Source organism: Pipra filicauda, unplaced genomic scaffold (assembly GCF_003945595.2).
Source record: "Pipra filicauda isolate LSUMZ 115617 unplaced genomic scaffold, ASM394559v2 scaffold443_size986076_pilon, whole genome shotgun sequence".
NCBI lineage: Eukaryota > Metazoa > Chordata > Aves > Passeriformes > Pipridae > Pipra > Pipra filicauda.
Genome location: NW_024104580.1, coordinates 154,395 through 176,765, shown reverse-complemented (window position 1 = coordinate 176,765; position 22,371 = coordinate 154,395). Strand labels below are relative to the sequence as shown.

Here is a 22,371-nt window from a genome sequence, read left to right as displayed (position 1 = left end):
AATACCTGCATCACCCCGTGCTCCTCCAGACTGAGGGAGAACCACCTGCCAGCAGCCACCTTCCTTGGTAACTTCCTGTTCTTAAACCACAGTTCTTCATGGTCATGTCATTTGTTTCAGTCTGTTTTTATTGACTGGGTAAATAACTCCCTTGATTACAGCAGTTACAGTTTTCCCTGGGGTTATGTTTGGCAACAAGCTGCTCACCGTTCCTTAACTGCACTGTTAATTAGGAGGTCTGTGTTTCCCTTCTTGTCAAAAGAGACTAAGCTCCCTGCCACTGGAACTCTTTCTTCTCCCTTCTCCTACAGTGAGAGAACAATGATTGTTATGCTTCAAGTCTTCTGGATGCTTTTAATAAAATCTGTAATTAATATTTTGAGAGGATTTCTACCTCCTCCCCCTCCCCCCGTGTCTGAGCACATCTTGAGCACAACTTTTTAATGGCAATAAACAAAACCAAAAAATAGTTAATTGCACCCCCAGCATGACTCTGACATTTCTCTGAACGATGCAATAAGTCTTGGATGGCTACATGTGAATGTCTAAAAGATGTCAGTGTTGTACTTGTAACAAGCAACCTGACTCCATTAACTAATTATGGGTTAGAGGGAAAACACTGCCAAATCTTTTGTGGTGTTCAAATACAGGGATGCTGGACTTTCTGGGAACACAGAGCAAGCTATTAGTGCCCTTTTCCAGGTTTTAGAAGAAAGCAGCAATAGTCTTTCACCTGTTAAAATGTATAAAGAGCATGAAAGGCTTCAATGGACTCCAGCTGAAGCCGAAGACAAAACCAGACGTCAATATAAGTAGAAATGAGCCCAAAACATTCCCACATGGGAAACTGATAATAGTATTGTTTCTAAATACTGAGTATGTATTACTTACTGCCATCAGATATCACAGACTGAGAGTTGTTAGACTTTGAAAAAATTAGACATTTATGCTTCTAGATACAAAATAATCACAAGAGATTGTGTTCATCTCACATAACCTGTTTATAGCCAAAGGAGGGAGAAAGGCACCTCCTGAGACTGACTCAGTTTTTCAGTTTTTAGGCTCCAAGTTTAAAATGAGATGTGCCCTTAACTTACAAGAGAACATACATTTCACATGTGTAATCAAGAGAAGACAATTTTTCAAGCAAGACATACTACACTTTCCATAACTAGCCTACAATAAAAATTTATTATTAATATGCCACTGATCACTACCAGGACCAGAAATCTGGAATATACTGAGGATGCATCTTTCTGTATTCTTATAATGTGCACTTGAAAGGATTTTGTATTTTTCTGAATAATAAAGTGTTGGGCCTTGCCTGAGGTAGGCTGTTCAACTAGATGAATCACAGATCTGCTAGGAAGACTGTCATGTACTTAGTAATGTATTCTTATTCTTACCTATTTTCATATTCTTTTAAGAGCTTTATATTACATTTTAAAACCTCAACCGGACTTTTTGAAAGAAGTATTATTTATATAGTCATTGAACAAAAAATATATTTATTGGCTCTGAAGAAACATACTATTCCCTACTATGAAGTGCCATGTTCAATACTTACAAATCCTTTAGCACTTTGTACAATAACATTTCCAACTGCTTTTGAGTTTTGGGAACCCCTTTTGTACTAAAAGACTACATAGATAGGTTATTACAATGCCTTAGGACAGAAATCACAGGTGTATTTAAAAACTTGAGCCTAGGAGACGGTGATGTGATATATGCCATATCTATGCAGCCTTCAGCATCTATTGTGATGATATAAGAAATGGCAACTCTGTCACATGCAAAATGTGGATTAGATAAAAGTGACAGGGAGGCAGATTGAAAACTGGCTGAAATGCCAGGCTGAAAGGACAGTAGTCCAGTAAGGACTACTACTTCAATGAAAATTCCTATACAACTTTCTCCATATATTTCATGTTGGAATATTTTAATTTCAGAAAACTTTGAAACTCCTTCATATTTGAATTTATGCATTTTTATTTATTAATTTTTAAGTGTTTCATAACAATCAGGAATAGTAGTGCTACAGAACAGAGGGAATGTTACATTTTTAAAATCAGTAAAAGAGTTAATACATTTTACTGATTGAAATTTTTTTTTTTAATATCATATCTCAGGTTGATTCATTTCAGTGCACAGGGAATCCAGAGAAGGTATGCTGTCCAACCACGAAGTAGTAGTTTATCTTCATGATTCTAGAGCAAAATTAAAATAACAAGAATATTTCCTCTATGTATATTCAGTGTGCTTGCTTGTGATAGTGCCCATTATATACTACAATAGTTATTTTATGACAAAAATCAACATTAAAAAGATATGAAATTACATTATCAAAATTTTAAAATAAGTTTTGCATATTGATTTCTATGCGAAAACCTCATTTCATTAGAAAATAAAATTGTGTCTTGAGGCAAGAAAGACATTTCAAAAAGTCCTAATTTCCAGCAAATTTGGAAATCTGTTTAGCTCTCTCAGTTTCTCCAGATTATGACTGTTTTACTAATACATTTCATAAGCAGCATCTGAGAAAGAGCATCACATAAGAAGAGGAGGACCTGATCCCCTGCATGTTATGTATACATAAACTGGAGCTGAAAGTCTCCCACGCAGCAGAGGAGAAGTCTTTCTGGACATTTCCAGCCAGATGTTGAGAAGCCTCAGTTTCCCTGAAAGGAAAATGCACACATTAAAGATACTCGGTGGCATCCAGAACCATGTTCTGATGGTCTCTGGTGAAAGAGCCTACTCAGGGACTGCCAAATAACCACACTGGCACCATGTGCTGGGGAGGGACCCTGGGGAAGAGGAATGTCCCTATGGTGCTTGAGCAGGACTGCTAGAGAGAGGAACTGGCCTTACCTGCTGGGGCTGATCTGCCATGACAGACATTTGCAGGCAGAAACGTAATTACCATGTTCCAAAAGGAATACTGAGATTAAATGAACTACAAAGAGACAGTAATTATAGGAGAAGCAGAAAACAGTGACCTTCATGTCCTGTTTTGATATATCTGGCTCCAAAGGCTCCTTATTCACCCCAAAACAGTGGGATCCCATGTCTCCATCATCCTAGTGCTGAGATCATTGCAAGAATCAGATACAAAGCTCTCTGCAGTGCACAAATATATGCTGGAAAAGGGCCACCATGCATTTCTGTCAAAAAATAAGATCTGAAACCCTAAAACGCCGGTAAAAAAATAAAAGTGCTCTACTCTCTTGTCACTAAGCAAGTATAAGAAAATAAAACAAGAGAGACTGAATACATATGCCAGACATTAAAAGGAGATCTAAATTCAGTAAATGAGAGTTCTATAAGCACTGTCTCTGATAATATATTCTATTTCAAGAAAGGCATTTATTTCTCACTATCTTATCAGTACCCCAGTGGAAGTCTGTGAACTAGAGATAAACAGAAATAATTTTTTTCTGGCTAACAAATGAATTCTTACAGTCCTGAGCTGTTTAACAGATAAAGACTTTTCTAAAATGGCTATAGTTTGCTCATTTCTCAGATGTCTATCTCTTTTCAGGAGGGTATCAGAGGTAAAGTTTCCATGGACTTTAGAGTCAACCTATGGATGCTCATTAACTACCCAAGAACAGGACATGTGTGGCTTCTGGGGAGGCAAGTAGGGAAGGATGAAAACAGAGAGAAGGCAGCATCTGAAGGACAGAAGAACAGACACCAATCTCTTGACTGTATAGAGTAAAAAGGGAGGAAGGAGTTTGCAGTTCTCTTACTATGTTTTCTGAGGAAAGACCTGCTTCCAGCGTAGGAAATTAGGTAAAGAAAAACATGCAGGTGAAGGCTTATGGAGTCACTTAGTCTGTGATGCTACAGTCCAAACAGGAACTAATTTTCAGAGAAGACTTGTTTTGATCTTAGAGGCCAAAAGGTCTGTTAGATCATCACATTGATCTTCTTACCTATTAGCATACCAAAATCTGTTTTTCCCCAGTTACTCCAGTATACAGTCTGGTAGCATGTATATTTTTTATATAATGTATATCTTCAGTAAAGGCATACTGAAAACCTTGAAAGACACCCTGCTTTCCCCTGGGAGCTTGCTGTAATGGGTCACGTTACAAACATTTGCTTTATGTCTAATTGGAATCTGACTATTTTCAGGTACCTATCACTGAATCTTATTATCTCCATGTCTGCTAAAATAAATGGGCTTTTCAGGCTTGGTATCTTCTTCCCAGGGGAATCCTAATGCAATCCTGTCATCTTTCAGTCTTCTGCTTAGTAAGATGTTAAGATATTTAAATCTCTTCCTGTAACACACTTTTTTTTTTTAATAAAAACCTCCCCCTTTTTTTTTTTTAGCATTTATTCTGTTCTGCATCCTTTGCTACACTTTCAACCTCTTTTTTATATGCAGAATTTGGTTTTCCCTACTAAAATAATTGTGTTTTCTACATTATGGAGAAAACATAGACTGAATTTGGAAATCCAAACTCTATGATCTCAAAGCTTCTCAGATGTCCAAGATGTAGTCAAGATTAATGTAAGCAAGCCAAAGAGCAGATATGACTACGTCAATAGGCTTTTAAAATTTTAAACAATGTAAAATAGAGGTGCTGAATTTTCCAGTCCTCTATTTTCCCCTCCTAATTACCCATCTCCACTCTTTATATACAGATCTGCTCTATATTTAATAATTGGATTATCCTATTGTTTGGATTTCTTTATTCACACTGTTTGGATTTTTTTTTATTCATACTAGTCTTTTAATACCTCTCCCTCCCACAGGGTCATTTTTTGCAGCTCTGCATTGCATTTTCTTGAGAGGTATACACTTACAATTACAGGTGCTCTATAACTCATCATCACTGTGAATCACAGACATAAATAAACAAGGTTGATGAAAGACCTTTTACTGCTATCAGTTACAACATAAAACGGGTTACACAGACAAGCTGTGACCTGTGAGATCAGATTGGCATCTACAGTTTTAATCTCTGTTCTTGGCTGTGGTAGAGAAAAATGGCTATCATTTATCACTAGCAAAGCATGCAGTAAGCAATAAGAATGTGTGAGCTCAACTACATTAAACAGCAGCTGCTGTGCACATACATAAGCAGTGATGTACCGTACATCTACTACAAACATTATGAATACATTGTGATTATGAACACAGAGACATTATAGGTGACTTGAAACAGTAGAGTTCAGATAAAGTGTAATTGCAATGAGCAAACATCATTAACTAATTTACTTAAATAATCAAGGGCCAACTAAAATTTCTCCACTACATGGTGGAGAAACCACACACTATTCCAATTAAACCAAAATAAAAATGCAGGGGAACTATCCAAGTAATGGAAGAATTTGGCTACTTTCGTTTCCTCTTTCAATACACTGTCCTGGCCATAAGGCTAATAATCCTGGTATACAGTTCAGGACAAACAGTGCATTGCTGCAAGCAGCCATATATTTACATTTTCTTATTTTGAAAATAGAGACACAGCAGTGCTTCAGGTATGATCAGTACAGTTCAGCCTATTTGCTTCACAGGTTATGGAATCCACACTGATGGCTTGATGTCTTAAGGAGCTCATCTGACAGTTTTGATGCATCTAATCACTGCCTTCTAGAGGAAGAAGGGGAATGAGTGCCAGCGACATGAATCTACCAGGCAATGGCTCTGTTAAGCCATCCTCTGTCTACTCTCTCATCCATGCACAGTGGCATGAAATCATGTACTTTACATGTAATGCACAGAGTTCAGAGGACAACTTCTCTTCCAGTTTAGATAAAACATTGCCAGACTCCACAATGCTGAATATTTCATGCAAAGCAACAGTTACTTGTCAAGATTCACTCTGATAAATAGTTGTAATTTTGATAATTTCCTCCAAAACCAAAATATGCATTGATTTTGTTCAGAGATTGTACATGCCTTCAACAGAGACTTTCAATTTGAAATAAATTCTTGAAATATCAAAAAAGCTAAATTACTGAAAGATAAGATCTGAAAGTTTTAGTGTTTGAATTCTTTCTATTGTGAGTCGAAAAGGAAATCCCATATCAAACTGCTATTCTATTAAGGAAAATATTAAAATGGTTTCAGACAATTATAATGACCAGTTCTGCTCGCATCCTTTAGTTTAGCTGTAGCAAAGTTTTTCAGCATAAATTTGATCTTGTGCAAAGTCACAAAGAAGTCACCACTGCCAGCATCTAACATACAGCATTTACACTGGTACTTCAGAGCTCTGCTGAGCTGAGGCCTTCATGAATAGCCTTTGCCTTCACAACACTACAGATGTTAATCATTGCACCTACTTTTCTGAACAACAAAGATAAAAAAATATTTCCCAAGATTACTGTTGCTATTGCTATAAATTTTGCCTCAACTTTGTTACAGATAGCTGATCTTCAATTAGTCACACAAGAAAAACTCATCTGCTTTATATGCATGTAGGCCACTACATTTTAATTACTAACACAAACAAGTAGAACTGATATCAACAAATTAACTGTTCTTTTAATCATAGAATCACAGAATGGTTTGGTTTGGAAGGAGACCTTGAAGATTATCCAGTTCCAACTCCCCTGCCATGGGCAGGGACACCTTTCACTAGACCAGGTTGCTCAGTGCTCCATCCAGCCTGGCCTTGAACACCTCCACAGTTAAGGCATCCACAACTTGCCTGGGCAACCTGTTCCAGTGCCTCATCACCCTCATAGTAAATAATTTTTTTCCTAATATCTAATCTAAACCTACTCTCTTTCAATTTGCATCCATTCTTCCTTGTCCTGTCACTACATGCTCTTGTAAATAGTCTTGCTCTATCTGTCCTGTAAGTTCCTTTCAGGTGCTGGAAGGTCACAATTAGGTCACCCCAGGGCCTTCTGTTTTCCAGGATGAACAATTTTAATTCTCTCAGCCTGTCCTCATAGGAGAGGTGCTCCAACCCTTTGATCAACTTGGTGGCCCTCCTCTGGATTAGCTCTAACAGACCAATGTCCTTTCTGTGCAGGGGACCCCAGAGTTGGATGCAGCACTCCAGGTGGGTTCTCACCAGAGCAGAGGTGCAGAATCACCTCCCTCAACCTGCTGGCCACACTGTTCTTCATGCAGCCCAGGATCCAATTGGCTTTCTGTCCAGATGCTGCACTCTGAGAACTAGTCTGTGATTTGTAACCTGAGAAACAGCGCCCAAGAGCCAACTTCCACAGAATCATGGAGTTAGAACATGAGTTCCTTTTGAAACTTTTCAATTGTGAGTAGAAATGAACAGTAGCTGTCCATAACAGCTGAGTAACAGATACCATGAGAATAGGGACCATAAATTAGGAGCCTGACTGAGACAGACCTAGAACACAACAATGGCATTTCAGCATGCACTTCAGCAATATCGGGCTAAAGGACCTGGAAGTGGAGCTAGATGGTTATTAAAGAGGGTGATTTGAAGAATTCAGAAATGTCTATTTCTGAATTATGCAGTACTGTTTCAAGGTTCTGTCAAAGTTATGGGTGTTTTCCTGTGTTGTTCTGAAATAAAAAGCAGAGTTGAGATAATAATGTTCAGTGAAGGATATTAATTTAAAACACGGACAGGGCTAAAGCATGCTATCAGCTGCTTTATGATACAGAGAAGCTTTTAAGGGAATAAAATAAGGACAGCAGAAATGTTTGATTTTAAGCTTGGTGTTTTCCCTTCAAATACAGCACTAGAGGGTATAGTTTATATTCTATCACTGTTCTGATATTGAAAAATCTCATTTTCTTGTACTTCTGGGTGAAATGGGAGTAACTGCAGTGGTGCTGAGCATCCTACATAGTCACAAAGCTAGCAGGAGCAGCCCAAGACTGCTGTGGAGAAGCAACCCCAAAGCTGGAAATGTTTGGAGCAGTATTTGTCACCTGTTACACCACTTGATTCAGAAACATTTTTGGGGTCAACTTCAAGCTATTCTGCTGATACCCTCTAGTACAAGGCTAGTGTATCTTATGATCCCACTAAGAAAGGCACTCAGTCTCCATAAGCTATTGTGTAAAATACCATTTTCTGGAGCTAACCCAACAAACAGAAAGAATACAAATAATCTTACACCCTTCAGGTACTGGGAGCCCTGAGTTGTGCAGCATCAGACAGACCTCTGCTCAGGGCATGTATGGATCCTATCCACAGAAAAGTTCCCTGACATTTTGGTTTTGAGCCCTCTTCTAGAATTTTCTTAGAAAAAAAATATTGTATTCGTCATATCTATTGTCAAACAACCACATGTTTACATGAGAGCTTGCTGCTCCTCTTTAAGAAAAAGAAAAGGCCACACAGGCCAGGTGTAATCAGCAACACAGCCTGGGAGCTGCCTGCGGGTTCCTCTGTTACCATGGCCCAGCTTGAAGGACAAGCTGTACTGCACGACAGTGCAGCACAGCACTGGCCTATGCCTGCTCACGTTGGCACTCTACATGGATCACTAACTCTTTGATGCACGATAGTTTTCTCGTTAGGATTGTTACAATCCCAAAGGAAAAAAATCTTGCAGCTGCTTAAGGTTTTAGGCTTTGCTTCCCTGCTACGGACATCGGATGGTGCTCTGTGACACTTTGGTAGCTCCTTAAGATGAGCTCTGCCTATTATCAGACACGAGACACAGCAGCAAAGGATTGTTGCTGAAGGGTCATGGGATTTGCAGACAGGCTATGCCCCAAGGTCAGGGGACCATAACGATGCAGACTGCATCAGGCTTCTCCCAGCATCAACCACAGCATGCACAACACAGCTGCAAGCACAGGGGTAAGCATTCTCCTGCTGTACAGGGAACAAGATGCTTATGGCTCTGTCTGGGATGTAGGATATGTCGCTGCTTCCCTTCTTTACATAGATACCCTGGGACTTCATCAGATGATTTCTATTTTCTATAGCAAGTGGCGGATGAGTATGTGCACGATACAAGTAAATCTCACATCTCACCTTGCAAAGCATTTGCCAAGAACACAGACTGGGTACTATAACTCTGAACATGTTCAACATCTGGGGAACATCTGCTTTTGAGGGCTGCTCTGGGATCATCACAGCTCTTTTTACACCAGCTTCAAATGGTTGTCTCTGGGCTCTTCTACAGAATGGATTTATAAGAACATTCTACTTACTAAGGTTCTACATTTATTGTCCACCCTCATGCTCACTTTACGTTTAATATATGGTGGTATGCAGTGGTATGCAGTACAGCAAGTGGTATGCAGTACAGCAAGAATTAGAAATTGTCTCATAGCACTCCATGTAACAAAATGGACTGCTTGATTGATCCTGCAAGCCAAGCAATATGAACCATTCCCACTGACTGATGTTTTTTTCTTCAGGAAAATCACTCATTTCACTTTCCAGTTAAATTTCAGCTCTCAGATTTGATAATCTGCTATCATACATGTAACGAGAAAAAGTTATTAATTTAGGCCTCTGTTCAGGAAGAAAACTTTAACGCTAAGCCTTGGAGCTAATTGATCTTAGAAAGTCAGTATATTTAAAAATACACAAAAGTTTGTATGAAAGCACAGCTCTAATACACATGGAGAAATAATAATTTTGCCCAATATATAATATTTTTATGGCGGTTTGCTGTCTTTTGTATAACTGAAAGGTTTAGTGCATGAAACCTAGTTAACCTTAATAGACAACACTGTCAAATTTACAAGAGCAAATTTGATCACTATATGGTTCTGAAAGGAAAATATAAAGTATTTTTCTAAAGAAGCATAAGGAATACTGATGCATTACAAATTAAAGTTATGTAGATATCATTCACAGAAGCAGCTTAAAGGGGAAACGTAGATTTTAAAGTATAGCAGGTGTGCATAAGCAACAGTTTAAAGAAATATGTCCATTGGAAGAAGCTACTTTCGTTTACATGTTTTAAATTACAGGTAAATATTATACATAGCCTCAGCTGACAAGCATACATGTAGCCCTATTTAAATGATACCAATTAACACTAGATAATCAGTACAACCTGCACTATTAAGTTGAGATTAAGTGTTAGTAAAAAAAAAGTTATGAACATCTCAGTATATCTTCTATCTTCTAGGACTCAGAACATTTTTCTAACTTTCCTAAAATATTTTAGAAAAGCAATTTAGTGTTTTAAAACTCTAATTTATTAAACAGTATTTCTTCCTTTATGTTTTTGCCCACATTTTGTCTGTGAAGGCAACAGAATAAATTATAGGTCTGGTTTTCTTCTACTTTTTCATTTGGGCAAGTGTAACGTTGTAAAGGTAAGGGCATTTGGAAAAGTTAAGGAAGGGCAAAAGGAAAAACACAAAAAGATGAGAGGAAAACAGGTAGCAGATTACTGATTTGATTGCATCCTGACAACCTCCTTCAGTTATGGCCTTTTTTGAGTTTCTGGAAGGTGCTGCACAGAGATAATTCTTACCCTCAGACCATGTCTTCTATGCTTAGGAATACAGCCTCAGAAAAACTGGCCATGTTTACCTTTGGATTATGCTCACAAACTGTTGAAAAGAACAATCTGCCATGAGCCTGAGCTGCAGCAGGGATCAGGTCAGAGCTGTACTAACAACTGTAGAGATGACTGAACAGTATGGTAATGTACATTTTCTGGCCCTTTTTAATGCACTATCACAAGCCACGCAATACAGACTGTGTCTGTGACTGACCACTACCAGCGATATGTTATCCTTTCTGTTAGGTGCTTGGGTGCACAGAGCTTTTTCATGTTCAGCTACAGAGTTGTCCAAACTCATTGTTCACTGTGGACTTTCATGCAGAAAAATATTAGGTAAGCTTCGACTTGAGTGCTAGTTTGGGTCTACGCTAAATATCCAGTACAGACAGAATAAATATAAAGTGATCTACCAAATATATGTGGAGAGTTGGTGGCTCAACCAAGACTTTTCTTAGTCTTGTCTGTATGTATTGCCCAACAATTCCTGAGCCCTGGAACACTAATTGGTAACACTAATGTGTTATTTCTTGACCATTTTTCTGATTCTACTGGTTCAGAAAAACACTAAAACTCACAATAAACTCCACATATTCTCAAATAATATTAAATTAATTTATTGGTATGATAATCAAAACACTCTGCAGCCAGGGGACTACTCATAACCCTAGGAATCATAGCCATGTGAAAGAAAAGAAGTTGTGTTCTTCACTGCTTTGCTACTTTAGGACCATACAACAAGGTTGTGATGGGACCTTGCAGGTCACTGAGTCCAGGCAACTCTCACTGTCAAAGAGATTTCATAATCTTTTTTAGAAGCTTTCTGAACTCAAAAACTGCTCCCACAGCACATTTTCCAGGGTGTTATGCAGCTGTGCATCAAACTTGCTATGCAGGGGGACTTCCATTGTTGCTCTGCGAGAAAGCTGACCTAAGAAGAGCCTGTGGCACACGTGGACCTGCTGTGTGATTGCTAATATGCTGATTTGGAAAAAGTTGCCGAATGCGGAATGTGACCTGGCCAAGGTAACTCTCTGTCTCACCTCTCTGAATGGGTTTTTCTTCATGAATAGTGTGTTGTAATTCAATATGAGACTTAGAGAAGCAAGGCTGGGAAGCTGCAACAGTCCTCCATTAACTGCTTCTCATCTTATACTTACACATATTCTCAAGACTATGTTTTTTTTTATTATGAGTGAAGATGCTACTTGCAGGCTGCAGGCCCAATAGCTTTTTAGGCCAAGATGAAAGCCTATGGATTAAAACACAGTAGAGGCCAAAAGATATTTCAAAGGGTTAAGAGGAAAGGCGACAGTGGTTTGATTTGTGGGCAGAGGGATCCATGAACTGAAGCCTATGCAGAGCTTGCTGTGTAAAAGCTGGGAATAAACAGTGGTCCTCAGAGAGGAAAGCAGGAGCCAGTGCCTGCTCCCACAGCCCTTTAGCTGAAAAAAGGTACCAAAGGTGGAAATTTCAATATTTGAAGCAAAACCTGAAAAAAGGAGAAAGAACTAAGGAGTTAGGAAAGATTCGCAAGACAGAGACAGAGCCCTCTAACACTGTCTTTACCAGAGTCACAGAGTCACATCCTCACCAAGTCAGGAATTGCTCTGACTTCTCTGTCTTCCTAGAAATCATCAGTAAGACAGTGAATACTGCAAGAAGCCCTAAGGAGTCCCTTCAGGAAGGCTTCAGTTTCCTCTCAAGGACATACAGGGAAGCTCAAAAGTAAATGATTAATGGCCCAAAGCTTTATTTGATCTGCTGCTACAATTAAAGTAGTGGCTGGCAAAGCTCACTGGCCTCTCCCAGGTACTAATCTATATTGGGCTGTTTCAAAGAGCTCCTGAGAAACTGGAGCTTAGATAACCTCATTAAAAGCTATTCGAGAGGCATTTCAGTTACATTAATGTACTGTATGACTACTGAGTATACCCATACTGCTCATATATAAAAATACGAGTAAGTCATCTGTCAGGTAGCCAAGGTTCTTCAGTTATGTCTAAACGGAATACAAATATTGGCATTTGGATATAAAGGATGGTCACTGACTGAAGATGAATTCAGTAAGTAAATTCCATCCACACGTTTGGCTAGTAGTGACACGTGATCTTTCTATGAATGCACTTAAATGTTAGACCTGTAACTACCAAATTCTAACATTCCTCATGACAAATACCATATGGAGAGACTGAGCAGTTAGAAAAATAGATTTGGGCAAAGGTAAGATTATTTTTATAAGCTACAGGCAGTTTTCACAAACAGCATTTACCTATCTGAAAATATGTACTTATATAATGTTTCATCTACCTCAGTATCATACCTAGACGCTTTTACTGAAAATTAATAAAAACCAGCTCTGATACTGCCAAATGAAAGAAAAGCTGTTATTTTTAATGCTGACAAAGAATAGCATAACACTTTTAAAATTGTGAAAAATTAAACAGCACCTAAAATTATTTAGTCATGGAGCACTAGGTCTATAAAGACAAGGGATGGCACCACCCCCACTGCCTTCCTGATGCAGTTTCATAATTTCTTTTGTGCTGGACCTACAGTTCATAGAGCTGTCTAGAAACCAAACTCAGAGGACCGACCCTGCCAGTAGCAACACTATGTTGCTGTTGTTGTTGTTGCAGCTGTTTTACTTTTCAGGTGGACTAGGTCCTTAATTTGTCTCACAACCACATAAATTCTTCTGCCAGCAGAAGGGTGGCGGCAGCAATGAGTGGCTGGGAGCAGGACAGTCCATGCTGAATGCAAACGGATGTGCAATGAGGGCCTCAGGGACATGTATGTTCTTGGGGATCTAAGTCCTAGAACCATCATCTCATAGATGTCCTGAGGCAATGAGTCTCCTGACTCATTCCCTTATGTTTTATATTTAAACGTTTTACTATTGAATATATGATTTCCATTCTTTTCAGAGCAGATTTTGAAACTATCAATTAGTATTGATTTAAGGTCAGAATAGTGTCAGCTACTTAAAATATAATTAGAGACAGAAATCAGAGTCCCGATTCTCCTGAAGTAGAGAAATGTTTCTAAATTGTAATTTGAAGCAAAAGGAATTTTTTGCTTTGATGGAAAAATCTAATTTTTTTTCTTCCTTTATTGCTAAAAAGTGTGCAACTGGAATTTTTGCTTCCTCATAAAATATATAAACTTCAAAAGCTTTTTATTTAAAAATATTATCAAATCTGAAAATTTTAATTAAAATGTAGAATAGTCACACATTTAGAAATTGTTTCGAATAACATTAACCTTCTTACACTGCTCTAGGTTCTACATATATTGCAGCACAGGATTTCTTCAACGTTTTTTAATAATCCCATCAAAACAATAGGATAAGGAGTATTTAAAGTTCCACTTAAGCTAATGTTTAATTTCAGTGGTTGGAAACTATCTTGATTTATTTCAGAAATTCAAACTTCATATGAAAATATTTAAATAAATGTCCTCAAGTGAAGCATTCCTTGTACAAAGCTGGAGTTCAGAAATTAAAGAAGAAGAACACAGAAGTACAGCATAATCTTCTGTCCCCCTGACCTGCATTTGCCCACGCCTGCAGCTGTGACAGCTCCACTATGATAACTACCTGCTTACAACCCTGCTGCTGTAAGGACATGAAGCTTCTCCTACTGAAAAGGAAAAAAGTAGTGTGACACGGACAATGGATTAAACACAGGTAAAGTTTTTCAACTTCACATATACCACTTACTTCCTATAGTAAATTCCTTTTGGGGGGTCAGGGGAAGTCACTTAAAAAATAAATATAAGAAAAATGAGAAGAAAAAATACAGCCCTTAAGACAGGCTGGATCACAAGAACTGCAAAAATCAATTCTGACATAAGACCCTGCTTGATATATCCAAATTTCAGATTTCAAGCACGCTGGAGAGCACCTCAAGAAGTACCACCACTGCCAAGGCACAGACAGTTTTGACAGAAGTCTCTTTAACTTGCTCTTACAGATCTGCAACGAGGGAAATCCCCAAATTTCCCATGCTGTCTCTTCTGGGGCATCACAATTCTGATATCTAACCTAAATCTCATGCTGAGGTTTCATCTGCTGTACTGCTTGCTCTTTTGTCTTCACTGTGGACTTTCAGAGCGCTCATGTGCCACATAGGCTGTATTCCTGTTTGTTCATGCTAGGATAGCCATAAGCCTGGTGAATCATGCTCAGACTGAGGTTCACTATAACCTCCTGATTCTTCATGGAGCTGCTCCCTACTTGGCCGTTCCCCACCCTACATTTCTGCAGCCACTGGCTTTGACCTTGCCTTTGTGCTTCAGGAGCATCCTGATTCTCCAGAACATTTTTCTAGTTTGTCAACATCATTTCTGAAATCTAATCTTGACCCCCAGCATATTCCCAGCCTTCTCAGCACCACAGTCGGTGTTACCCACAAATCCAGCAAGCGTGCTGCCTGTGTCATTATCCATATCACGGGTGGAAAACTTCGACGGCACTGGATGAACCTCTGCGTTTATAAAGCTCTGCATTTCGACGGCTGGCAGCTGAAAACTGCTCAGACATGTAACCGTACAGCCCCGCATGCAGTTCTGCAACTAGCTGTCCCTTGCCTTGGACTTTATCGAAGTGCCACAGGAGTCAAATCCACGCTTAAATGAACTATAATCTCATTTTTTCTCCCTCTTCGTTTATCAAAGAGGGACGTCGAACTTACAAAGCCGCCGCTGTCGCTTCTACACCCTTCCCTCACCCTCCGCGCGTTCCGCAGCGCACCCGGCGCGGCCCCGGCCCCGCCGGGGTCACCATGACGACCCGCCGCCGCTGGGGCCGGCGGGGCGGCGCGCCGGGGGTTGAGCCGCCGGGCTCCCAACCGGCCGCGGCCAACAGCCGCCGCCTACACCCACCGCCTATTTAGGGGCGCCGGGCGGGGGGGCGGTGTCCGTGGGCCAGTGGCGAGCGGAGCTGAGCAGAGTCGAGTCGGGCAGCGCGGTGCGGTGCGGGCTCCCTGGCAGCGGGGCGGACAGGAGGGAGGCAGGCAGGCAGGCAGGCAGGCATTGCCCGAGGCGTCACTGTTGTGGTGGTTTAGAGGATTTTATTCCCCCTCCCGCAATTTAATGTTATTTTTGTGGGTTTTTTTTCTCTCCTCCGAAAGGTACCGACGTCGGGGCGGCGATGCGTCGTACCGGTGAGAAGAGCCGGGCGGGGCGGCGGCAGTCGTGCCCCGCCGCCCTCCGCAGCACCGGCGGGCGGGCCGTGCTGGGGGTGCTGACGGAGAACGGGCAGCAGCGGCCCGGCCGCCAGGTGAGCCCCGCTGCCGGCGGCACAGTCTCCTTCCCTGCCCGCCGAGAGGCCGCAGTCCTCCCCGCGGGCCGGCGTGGGTGAGCTCCCCGTCCCGGTCAGGCCCCGGGGCTGGGGCCCTGCCGCCGGCAGGAGCGGTGCACGCACCGGCTCTCGAGGCTGCAGGTGAAGGCCTGGGGATGACGGGGTGAGTAGGTGACTCAGGCTCCAGTTATATAAGTGTGAGTTTCCCGAGAAGCCCTGCTCAGTCCTAACTTGCAGGCACTTCCTCGTGGAAGTAATTGAGTAAATAATTCATCCTGGAAAAAAGGGAGACTTGAGCATTTACCACCTGTAGTGTAGCAGGTAGTTTAAGGAAGGGCTGTTCACTGGTGCTTACCCAAAGGTCCCAATGCTGTGTGCTGGCCATATTCCCTTCAAGGTGCCAGAGCCTTCAAGAAGCTCAAGTTCATGGCAGGTTGTCTGTCTGGCTTTTCTGTTCCTTGGATCCTCCTGGGGTCTGCTGGTGTGGCAGGGAAAATGTTACCGTGCTGACTTACAGGATCTAACATAGCAGCTAGTACATGTACACAAACTCTTCTTGGTTGTGACTCTGTTTGTGGCTTACTGGTGGTAGACAATGTGAAGGACTGTAGCCTGGTCACACTGTAGCCTGTAGTCCTAGGGGTTGTGATGCTTAAGCGCAAAAGTTCAGACTTCAGTTTTTCAACTCTGCTTGAAGTACCTTCTTGTAAGTGAAGTCCTTCGTAAGTCTGCGGCAATGCCTAAGCACTTCTATTATGTTAACTTGCTGCACTTGCAGCTGGTCCTTGCCAGAATTGAATGTGGAGCAGACTCTGCATTTTCCAGCCCCATTAAGAACCAAGCAGCACCCTTATTCTCTTTGGTGTTAGGCACTGAATGTGGGGCTGCTTCCCCCCCCATTCCTAATTTTCACTGCACCTCACCCTTTCTATGAGGAATCTGTCACAGCAAGACAGTGACAGGTGGTAGTTCTGAAGCACCAGTTGTAGATGGTGGCTTTTTCCATGAACTTTTATGTTATTGGTGTCTGTTAGGCAAGGAAAGTGGTTTTCTTTTTGAAAACAAGTGGCACTTGCTGTTTTCTCCCTGAGTAGCCCTTCCACAGCATATATTGTGTGCTCTGCTTCAGGGTGCTGCTGTTACCAAGCACTTCCCTGACTCTGAAAACACCATCCCTTCATCTGGAAAAGATGAAGTGCCCAGCTGCTTGTTCAACGCTGCATCGAAGCAAGGGTTTGCTATCTACATAGATGACCCAGAAGATAAAGAAAACTACAGCTACCAAGTGTCTGAAGAGCTGGAATCAAGCCAGTGTGACCTGAATACTAGTGCAATGACATCCAGTATTCACCTGCTATTGGATCTGAGTTCAGGTAACTCCTATTACTACTCAGATGGTATCCATAGTGCAACTACACGTAGGGTGGCTATGAACTGTGAGGCTGGTAAAGTAGTGAGTAGCTTATGTTACATAAATAACACTTTAAGATAACTTTGTTTGTGTCTACATGAGGCACCACACTTCTGAGTTAAAATAGGAAGGTGCAGGAGGAGGTGAAGGAAGAGGTTACTTACACAAATGTCTTGCTGCTTCCTATTACCTGTTAGGATCTCCTATGGTAGTGGACACATCCTTCCAGTCCCAGCCTGAGGATCACATGGAAGATGTCATAACTCTGACTGTGGAAGAGTATGCAGAAGACATCCATCAGTACCTTCGAGAGGCTGAAGTGAGTGGCTTGTAAGAAGCTTACAGGTATTTGTGGTCCCTGTGATGGGCTACAATATTGCAGAGATGTATGGCTGTATGGCTGCCCTGGGATAACCCAAGGCTGCCACTGAACTACAGAGGAGAGAAAGCAAATAGTAAAAGTAATCTCTGAAGGCAGCATATAGTCAGTGATAAGATCTTTCAGGATTATTATGTTCCTGAAATTTCCTGTGATTGGAGCATCTCAACTCTTTGGGATGAAGAATTCTTGCAGATGGGAATAGAATGCTGAAAAAATACTAAAGCAGTTTGATATGATCCCACTGACAGCTGTCCTGCTATAGAAGCAGTTTTTCCTACCTTTGTGTCAGAGTAGTGAAGTGCAGGCTCCTGATAAGAAGAGGGGGGGAAAAATGTGAGTTGTTCATTTTCAGGTCTTTCTGAATGATTTAATTGTTTGATGGCAAAGGCTCTTTGTAGTCCAGGAAGTCTTTTACTGTTCTGCTGCTAATCCCGTAGCTTCTGTCTCTTCAGTGTAGAAATACCACTTTCTAGAGATGCCACTAGCTGGTAATTATTACAACTAGCACTATAATTGTACTTAGTAGTAATAGTTATTGACAGTGGAACAACTGCTGCTCATTTTAGTGTAAGTGTAAAGAATGTTAACCAGCTCAGAAATCCATAGTTCTCTTTGAGGTGAGCATCCTGATTCAACTCTTTCCAAACAGCTAAGATTCAGGCCCAAGCCCTATTACATGAAGAAGCAGCCAGATATCACAACAGGAATGCGTGCCATCTTGGTAGACTGGCTGGTGGAAGTAGGGGAAGAGTATAAACTTCGGACAGAGACTTTGTACTTGGCTGTGAACTTCCTGGACAGGTTTCTTTCCTGCATGTCTGTTCTCAGAGGGAAGCTGCAGCTTGTCGGAACAGCAGCGATTCTTCTGGCTGCGTAAGTATTTCATCTCCTTAAATCTTGGTGAGGTAAAACTTATTTTTGGACTCAGTCTCATAGAAAAGGAAGGAAAGAAGCTTGCAGTAGTAGGTAGTTTCTCATGATGTCTCAAGATTAGCAACTTCAACTACGTTGGCGCTAGCAAAATTAAAGATTTAATGTTTGATGTGAGGAACTGTAGTGGGGAAACCTAGTAACCATAACAGCAGGAGTGAAAACACTACTGTGTTAGGCTCCTAGCCTGTAGGGCTGCAATAGATTCACAGATGCAATCTGCAATTAGCCTTTAACTGCTTTAAGTAGACAGGGTAAGCAACATAGCTTAGTGCATGGGGTTTTGTCTGGAGTGTGTTGTGTTACTGAGACATTCCTACTGAAAGTTTGCTATTAATCAAGAGCTAATGTGTGTGAGAGAGTGTGTTTCTATCTAGACTGATGGCTTGGAGTTCCTCTAAGTATATTTGCCCAAATTTGAACCTAAATTGTTAGTTAGCCTGGAGGAACAAATAAAATTAGAGCTCTACACAAGTCTTAGTAATGTCATATGGTCATCCTGACATAGGTCCAGCAGAAAGCTTTCTTTTGCTATAAATTTCAAACTGACAAATGTGGCTTCTATATCCCTTTTTCAGGAAGTACGAAGAGATCTACCCACCAGAAGTGGATGAATTTGTCTATATAACAGATGATACCTACACAAAGAAGCAGCTGCTAAGAATGGAGCACCTGCTTCTCAAAGTGCTTGGTTTTGATCTAACAGCCCCAACCATCAACCAGTTCCTCCTTCAGTATATTCAGAGGTGTGGAGTCTGTATGAGAACAGAGAACTTTGCAAGGGTAAGAACTGTCTGCCTTTTGGGACTGAGGAGGGAGAAGTGATCCTTGAAGGAGCTGCAACAGGCCTAAAAACTGGATGTTTTGTAGTCTGTGGCTTGTGCTGAGATTTTTGGATAAATGTCTCATGGAAGTCCTAGGTTTGGCCTATCTGTCTGAACAGGCAGTTATGTGGTAGAACTCTGGTTGTTTTTTTCAGCAGTGCCTGTGTAGCAAGTCTGTCCTGGATTTGGTACTACTGCATATTGCTACACAATGACACAGAATGTCTGCATAGCTGCATTGGACTGGCATGGAGTAGGCAACCCTGCTTAGAAACGGCAGGCTTACAGTAAAATGCCTGACCCATTGCTTCTCTGTAAAGGGTATAGGGATGTACTGTGACTCTACTTCAGCAGAGCCCAAATTTTGCTTCTTAGAGCTGTCCATTTATTTGTGATCTCCAGGTAGGGTCCACCTATGTAAATGAGCCTTAGAGGATAGGGAGAGTGTGTCTTTTTGTTATTTTTACAAAACTCAAATTTTCTAAGTCTCTATCTGTAAAATTATGTCAGAGCTGATGATGGGACCAAAACTTCAGAAGACTGTAGATTTTTTCAGGCTTTGGCAAAACTTGGTCTTTCTGTCTGCCCTGAAACATGCTAGAGGATCTTCTGTAAGATCAACAGGACTAGAATGCTAGTTTTTCTCACTAGACATGTAACTTGTGTTTTTTACACAATACTGAGACCACTGCCAAACTTTAGTGCTTGCTGTATTGGACTGATTGTACCAGCTATGCTCATTCTTGAAAAACTTAGGGTTTTCTTGTTCAGTATCTTGCAGAGCTGAGTCTTCTTCAAGCTGATCCTTTTCTGAAGTACCTCCCTTCACAAATTGCTGCAGCAGCCTACTGTCTAGCAAACTATACAGTGAACAGATCTTTCTGGGTAAGGACAACTGAATGTTAATAACTAGATCAAGCACTTTGTTATTTTATGTTTCATTAGAACTGAGCTGAGAAGTAGGAGGAGTAGCTGCAGAGTACATTGTTATAAAGGCTGAAAACCTAGGATGAGTAGCTGCACCCGGGTTGATGTAACTACCCGATAAGTTAAGTAAACCTGAAATATCATGCCTCTTCACTGAAATGAGAGGGACTTCCCTGTTTTGCTCATTTACATCAAGCCTGTACCTATGGCCTTGCTAATCCCAAAAACTCCTTCCCCAGAGACAACACAGGGGAAGTAGGGGAGAACTGAATGTGTCTGTTAGAGTAATTACCCTGAGTGGCTTCTTTAATGCAAGTCTTGATAGGCCTTCCAGCTGTGTGTTGGAGGAATAGCTTTAGAAAAGAGCATGATCCAGAAGAGATGTAATGGATGCCACATGCTTAGAGCAGAAGGAGCTTGTCAGATCTCATGGCAACAAGGAAGACCTAGAGTGAAGCTGATGGCAGAGTACACTTGAATCTTCTTCGTGCCTAAAGAATCTAAAGCGAGCACTGATGTAGTGAAAATGGTTTCTGCTTCCATAGGAAATACATCTTCTAGATGACTGACTGCAATAGAGTAACACTATTTTTTCTTTTTTCTCATCTGACCAGCCAGAAACACTCGCTGTGTTCACTGGGTATTCATTAAGTGAGATAGTGCCTTGCCTGAGTGATCTGCATAAAGCATGCCTTGATGCTCCGCATTGCCAGCTGCAAGCTATTAAGCAGAAGTATAAGCACACAAAGTAAGTAACCACTAAGCCAGTGTTCTGTAACTTGTAGACTATAAGCACCGGATGACTCTGGTTTAGCAGCTTGGGCTGTAGCTGCTGTAGCTCACAAGCTTTGCATAGTGGTCAGCTTCTAGTTCTGAAGCAGAAGCCTCTGTCAGCCTCGTGAGGAGAACTTTTCTGAACAGAAAAGTAACTAATCTGTGAGTACACAGATGCATGGGATAACAATTCTTTCTGTGCTATTGCAGGATGATTCTTCTCCAGTGCATTGCACAAGCAGGTGATAGCTTTACATTTGCCAACTAAGCTAATATCTGTAGTAACTGTATTTCTATTCCAGGTACCTGCAGGTGTCTCTTCTGGAGCTCCCAGCAGTTCTTCCTCTACAGTAGAGACTGTGGATTCTGGACTTGAAGGTTACTTTGTCCCAGTCAACAAAGCTGGTCTAACATTTCATAGAGCACTGCAGGTCATGTGTCTGTAACCATAGTGATCAGAATGGTTTTAAGCTTATATTTTTTAATGAGATGCCTTTTTTAAAGAGAATATGAGACTATAGCTCTTAACATAACTGACAGCACTTTTAATAAATGTCTTATTGCACTCTACTTCTGTGAATCTTCTGACTCCAGATAATATCTGCAGTAACAGTAAGTGGAATGAATTGTGGAGTGGCTTTTTGTGTGTTGTTTGTGGTGGTTTTTGTTGGGATATTTTGGTGGTTTTTTGGTTTTCTTTTTTTACTAAATCACTGTAAGCAGGATTTATAAGATGGCTGGAGTGGATAAAGAACAGCTTGAACCAACACAACGTGACATCTCCATAGACACAGGTTATTTCCTGCAGTCTTATTTGTTTCTTCCTCTTCTATAAAATAAGATCACATAGCCATGAACAGAAACTATTTTCTGCAGCTTTTTTACCATATCGGACTGAAAACATCCACTGAACTCTGAACATCTTTATAGAAGATCATCAATGTTGAGGTAAAAGTCAGACTTCCCTTTATGGAGGCAAAATAGGGGGATTGCTCTGCAGGGAGCTGGAGGAAGGGAGACTGGCTGGCAGAGCTTTAGGAAAACTTCAAACACTGGTGGGTAGACCGCAGTAGAGAGCAATGCTAAAAGCTGTGAGGTACTTGAACCAGTAGTACTGGGATAATGGAATTGAGCTACATGGCTCCTGAGTCATACTTGTGGTATGGAGTAGTCTTATAGCATAGCTGTCTGAGATGACCACTTATGCCACTAGAGCACTGCTGAATATGTCAAGGGAGGGTGATGGGACAGAACTAACTATCTTAGCCTGAGCTGCTACACTGTCTTATGTCCCACTGTCAGTTATTTGTTAGGTAATGTTTTAAAAAAAACAAAACAGGAAAACCCCCAAAACAAAAACCCCACACACTACCTTGTGTACTAT

The 22,371-nt window shown here is 41.0% G+C and overlaps 2 protein-coding genes across 8 annotated transcripts in view; one reads left to right on the top strand and one right to left on the bottom strand.

Annotated features, from left to right (window-relative positions):
- SPART (spartin) overlaps positions 1-15,211 on the bottom strand; it is a 51,759-nt gene extending 36,548 nt beyond the window's left edge. The window contains exon 1 of the mRNA XM_039385867.1: positions 15,132-15,211. The gene's annotated coding sequence lies outside the window, so the exon portion shown is untranslated. The remainder of the gene's footprint in view (positions 1-15,131) is intronic.
- Positions 15,212-15,273: 62 nt separating this feature from the next.
- Positions 15,274-21,557, top strand: CCNA1 (cyclin A1). 7 transcript variants are annotated; one of them, XM_027713472.2, is made up of 9 exons: positions 15,274-15,406; positions 15,570-15,718; positions 16,869-17,112; positions 17,348-17,469; positions 18,182-18,405; positions 19,041-19,245; positions 20,058-20,171; positions 20,828-20,961; positions 21,290-21,557. In XM_027713472.2, exons 2-9 carry the CDS (start codon positions 15,590-15,592, stop codon positions 21,339-21,341), a joined length of 1,224 nt encoding a protein of 407 aa, XP_027569273.1. In that variant the 5' UTR covers positions 15,274-15,406; positions 15,570-15,589; the 3' UTR covers positions 21,342-21,557. The 7 variants fall into 7 exon arrangements, with proteins under 7 accessions (XP_027569273.1, XP_039241802.1, XP_027569272.1 ...); XM_039385868.1 differs by having other exon boundaries at positions 15,274-15,411; XM_027713471.2 differs by having other exon boundaries at positions 15,274-15,452.
- The last annotated feature ends 814 nt before the right edge of the window (positions 21,558-22,371 follow it).

Excerpts from the sequence above, each read along its gene's own strand:
- CCNA1 (XM_027713472.2), top strand. The coding sequence starts at position 15,590 with ATGCGTCGTACCGGTGAGAAGAGCCGGGCGGGGCGGCGGCAGTCGTGC. Across the intron at positions 18,406-19,040 it reads GCAGCGATTCTTCTGGCTGC|GAAGTACGAAGAGATCTACC; the intron begins GTAAGTATTTCA and ends TCCCTTTTTCAG. Across the intron at positions 20,962-21,289 it reads CAGAAGTATAAGCACACAAA|GTACCTGCAGGTGTCTCTTC; the intron begins GTAAGTAACCAC and ends TTTCTATTCCAG.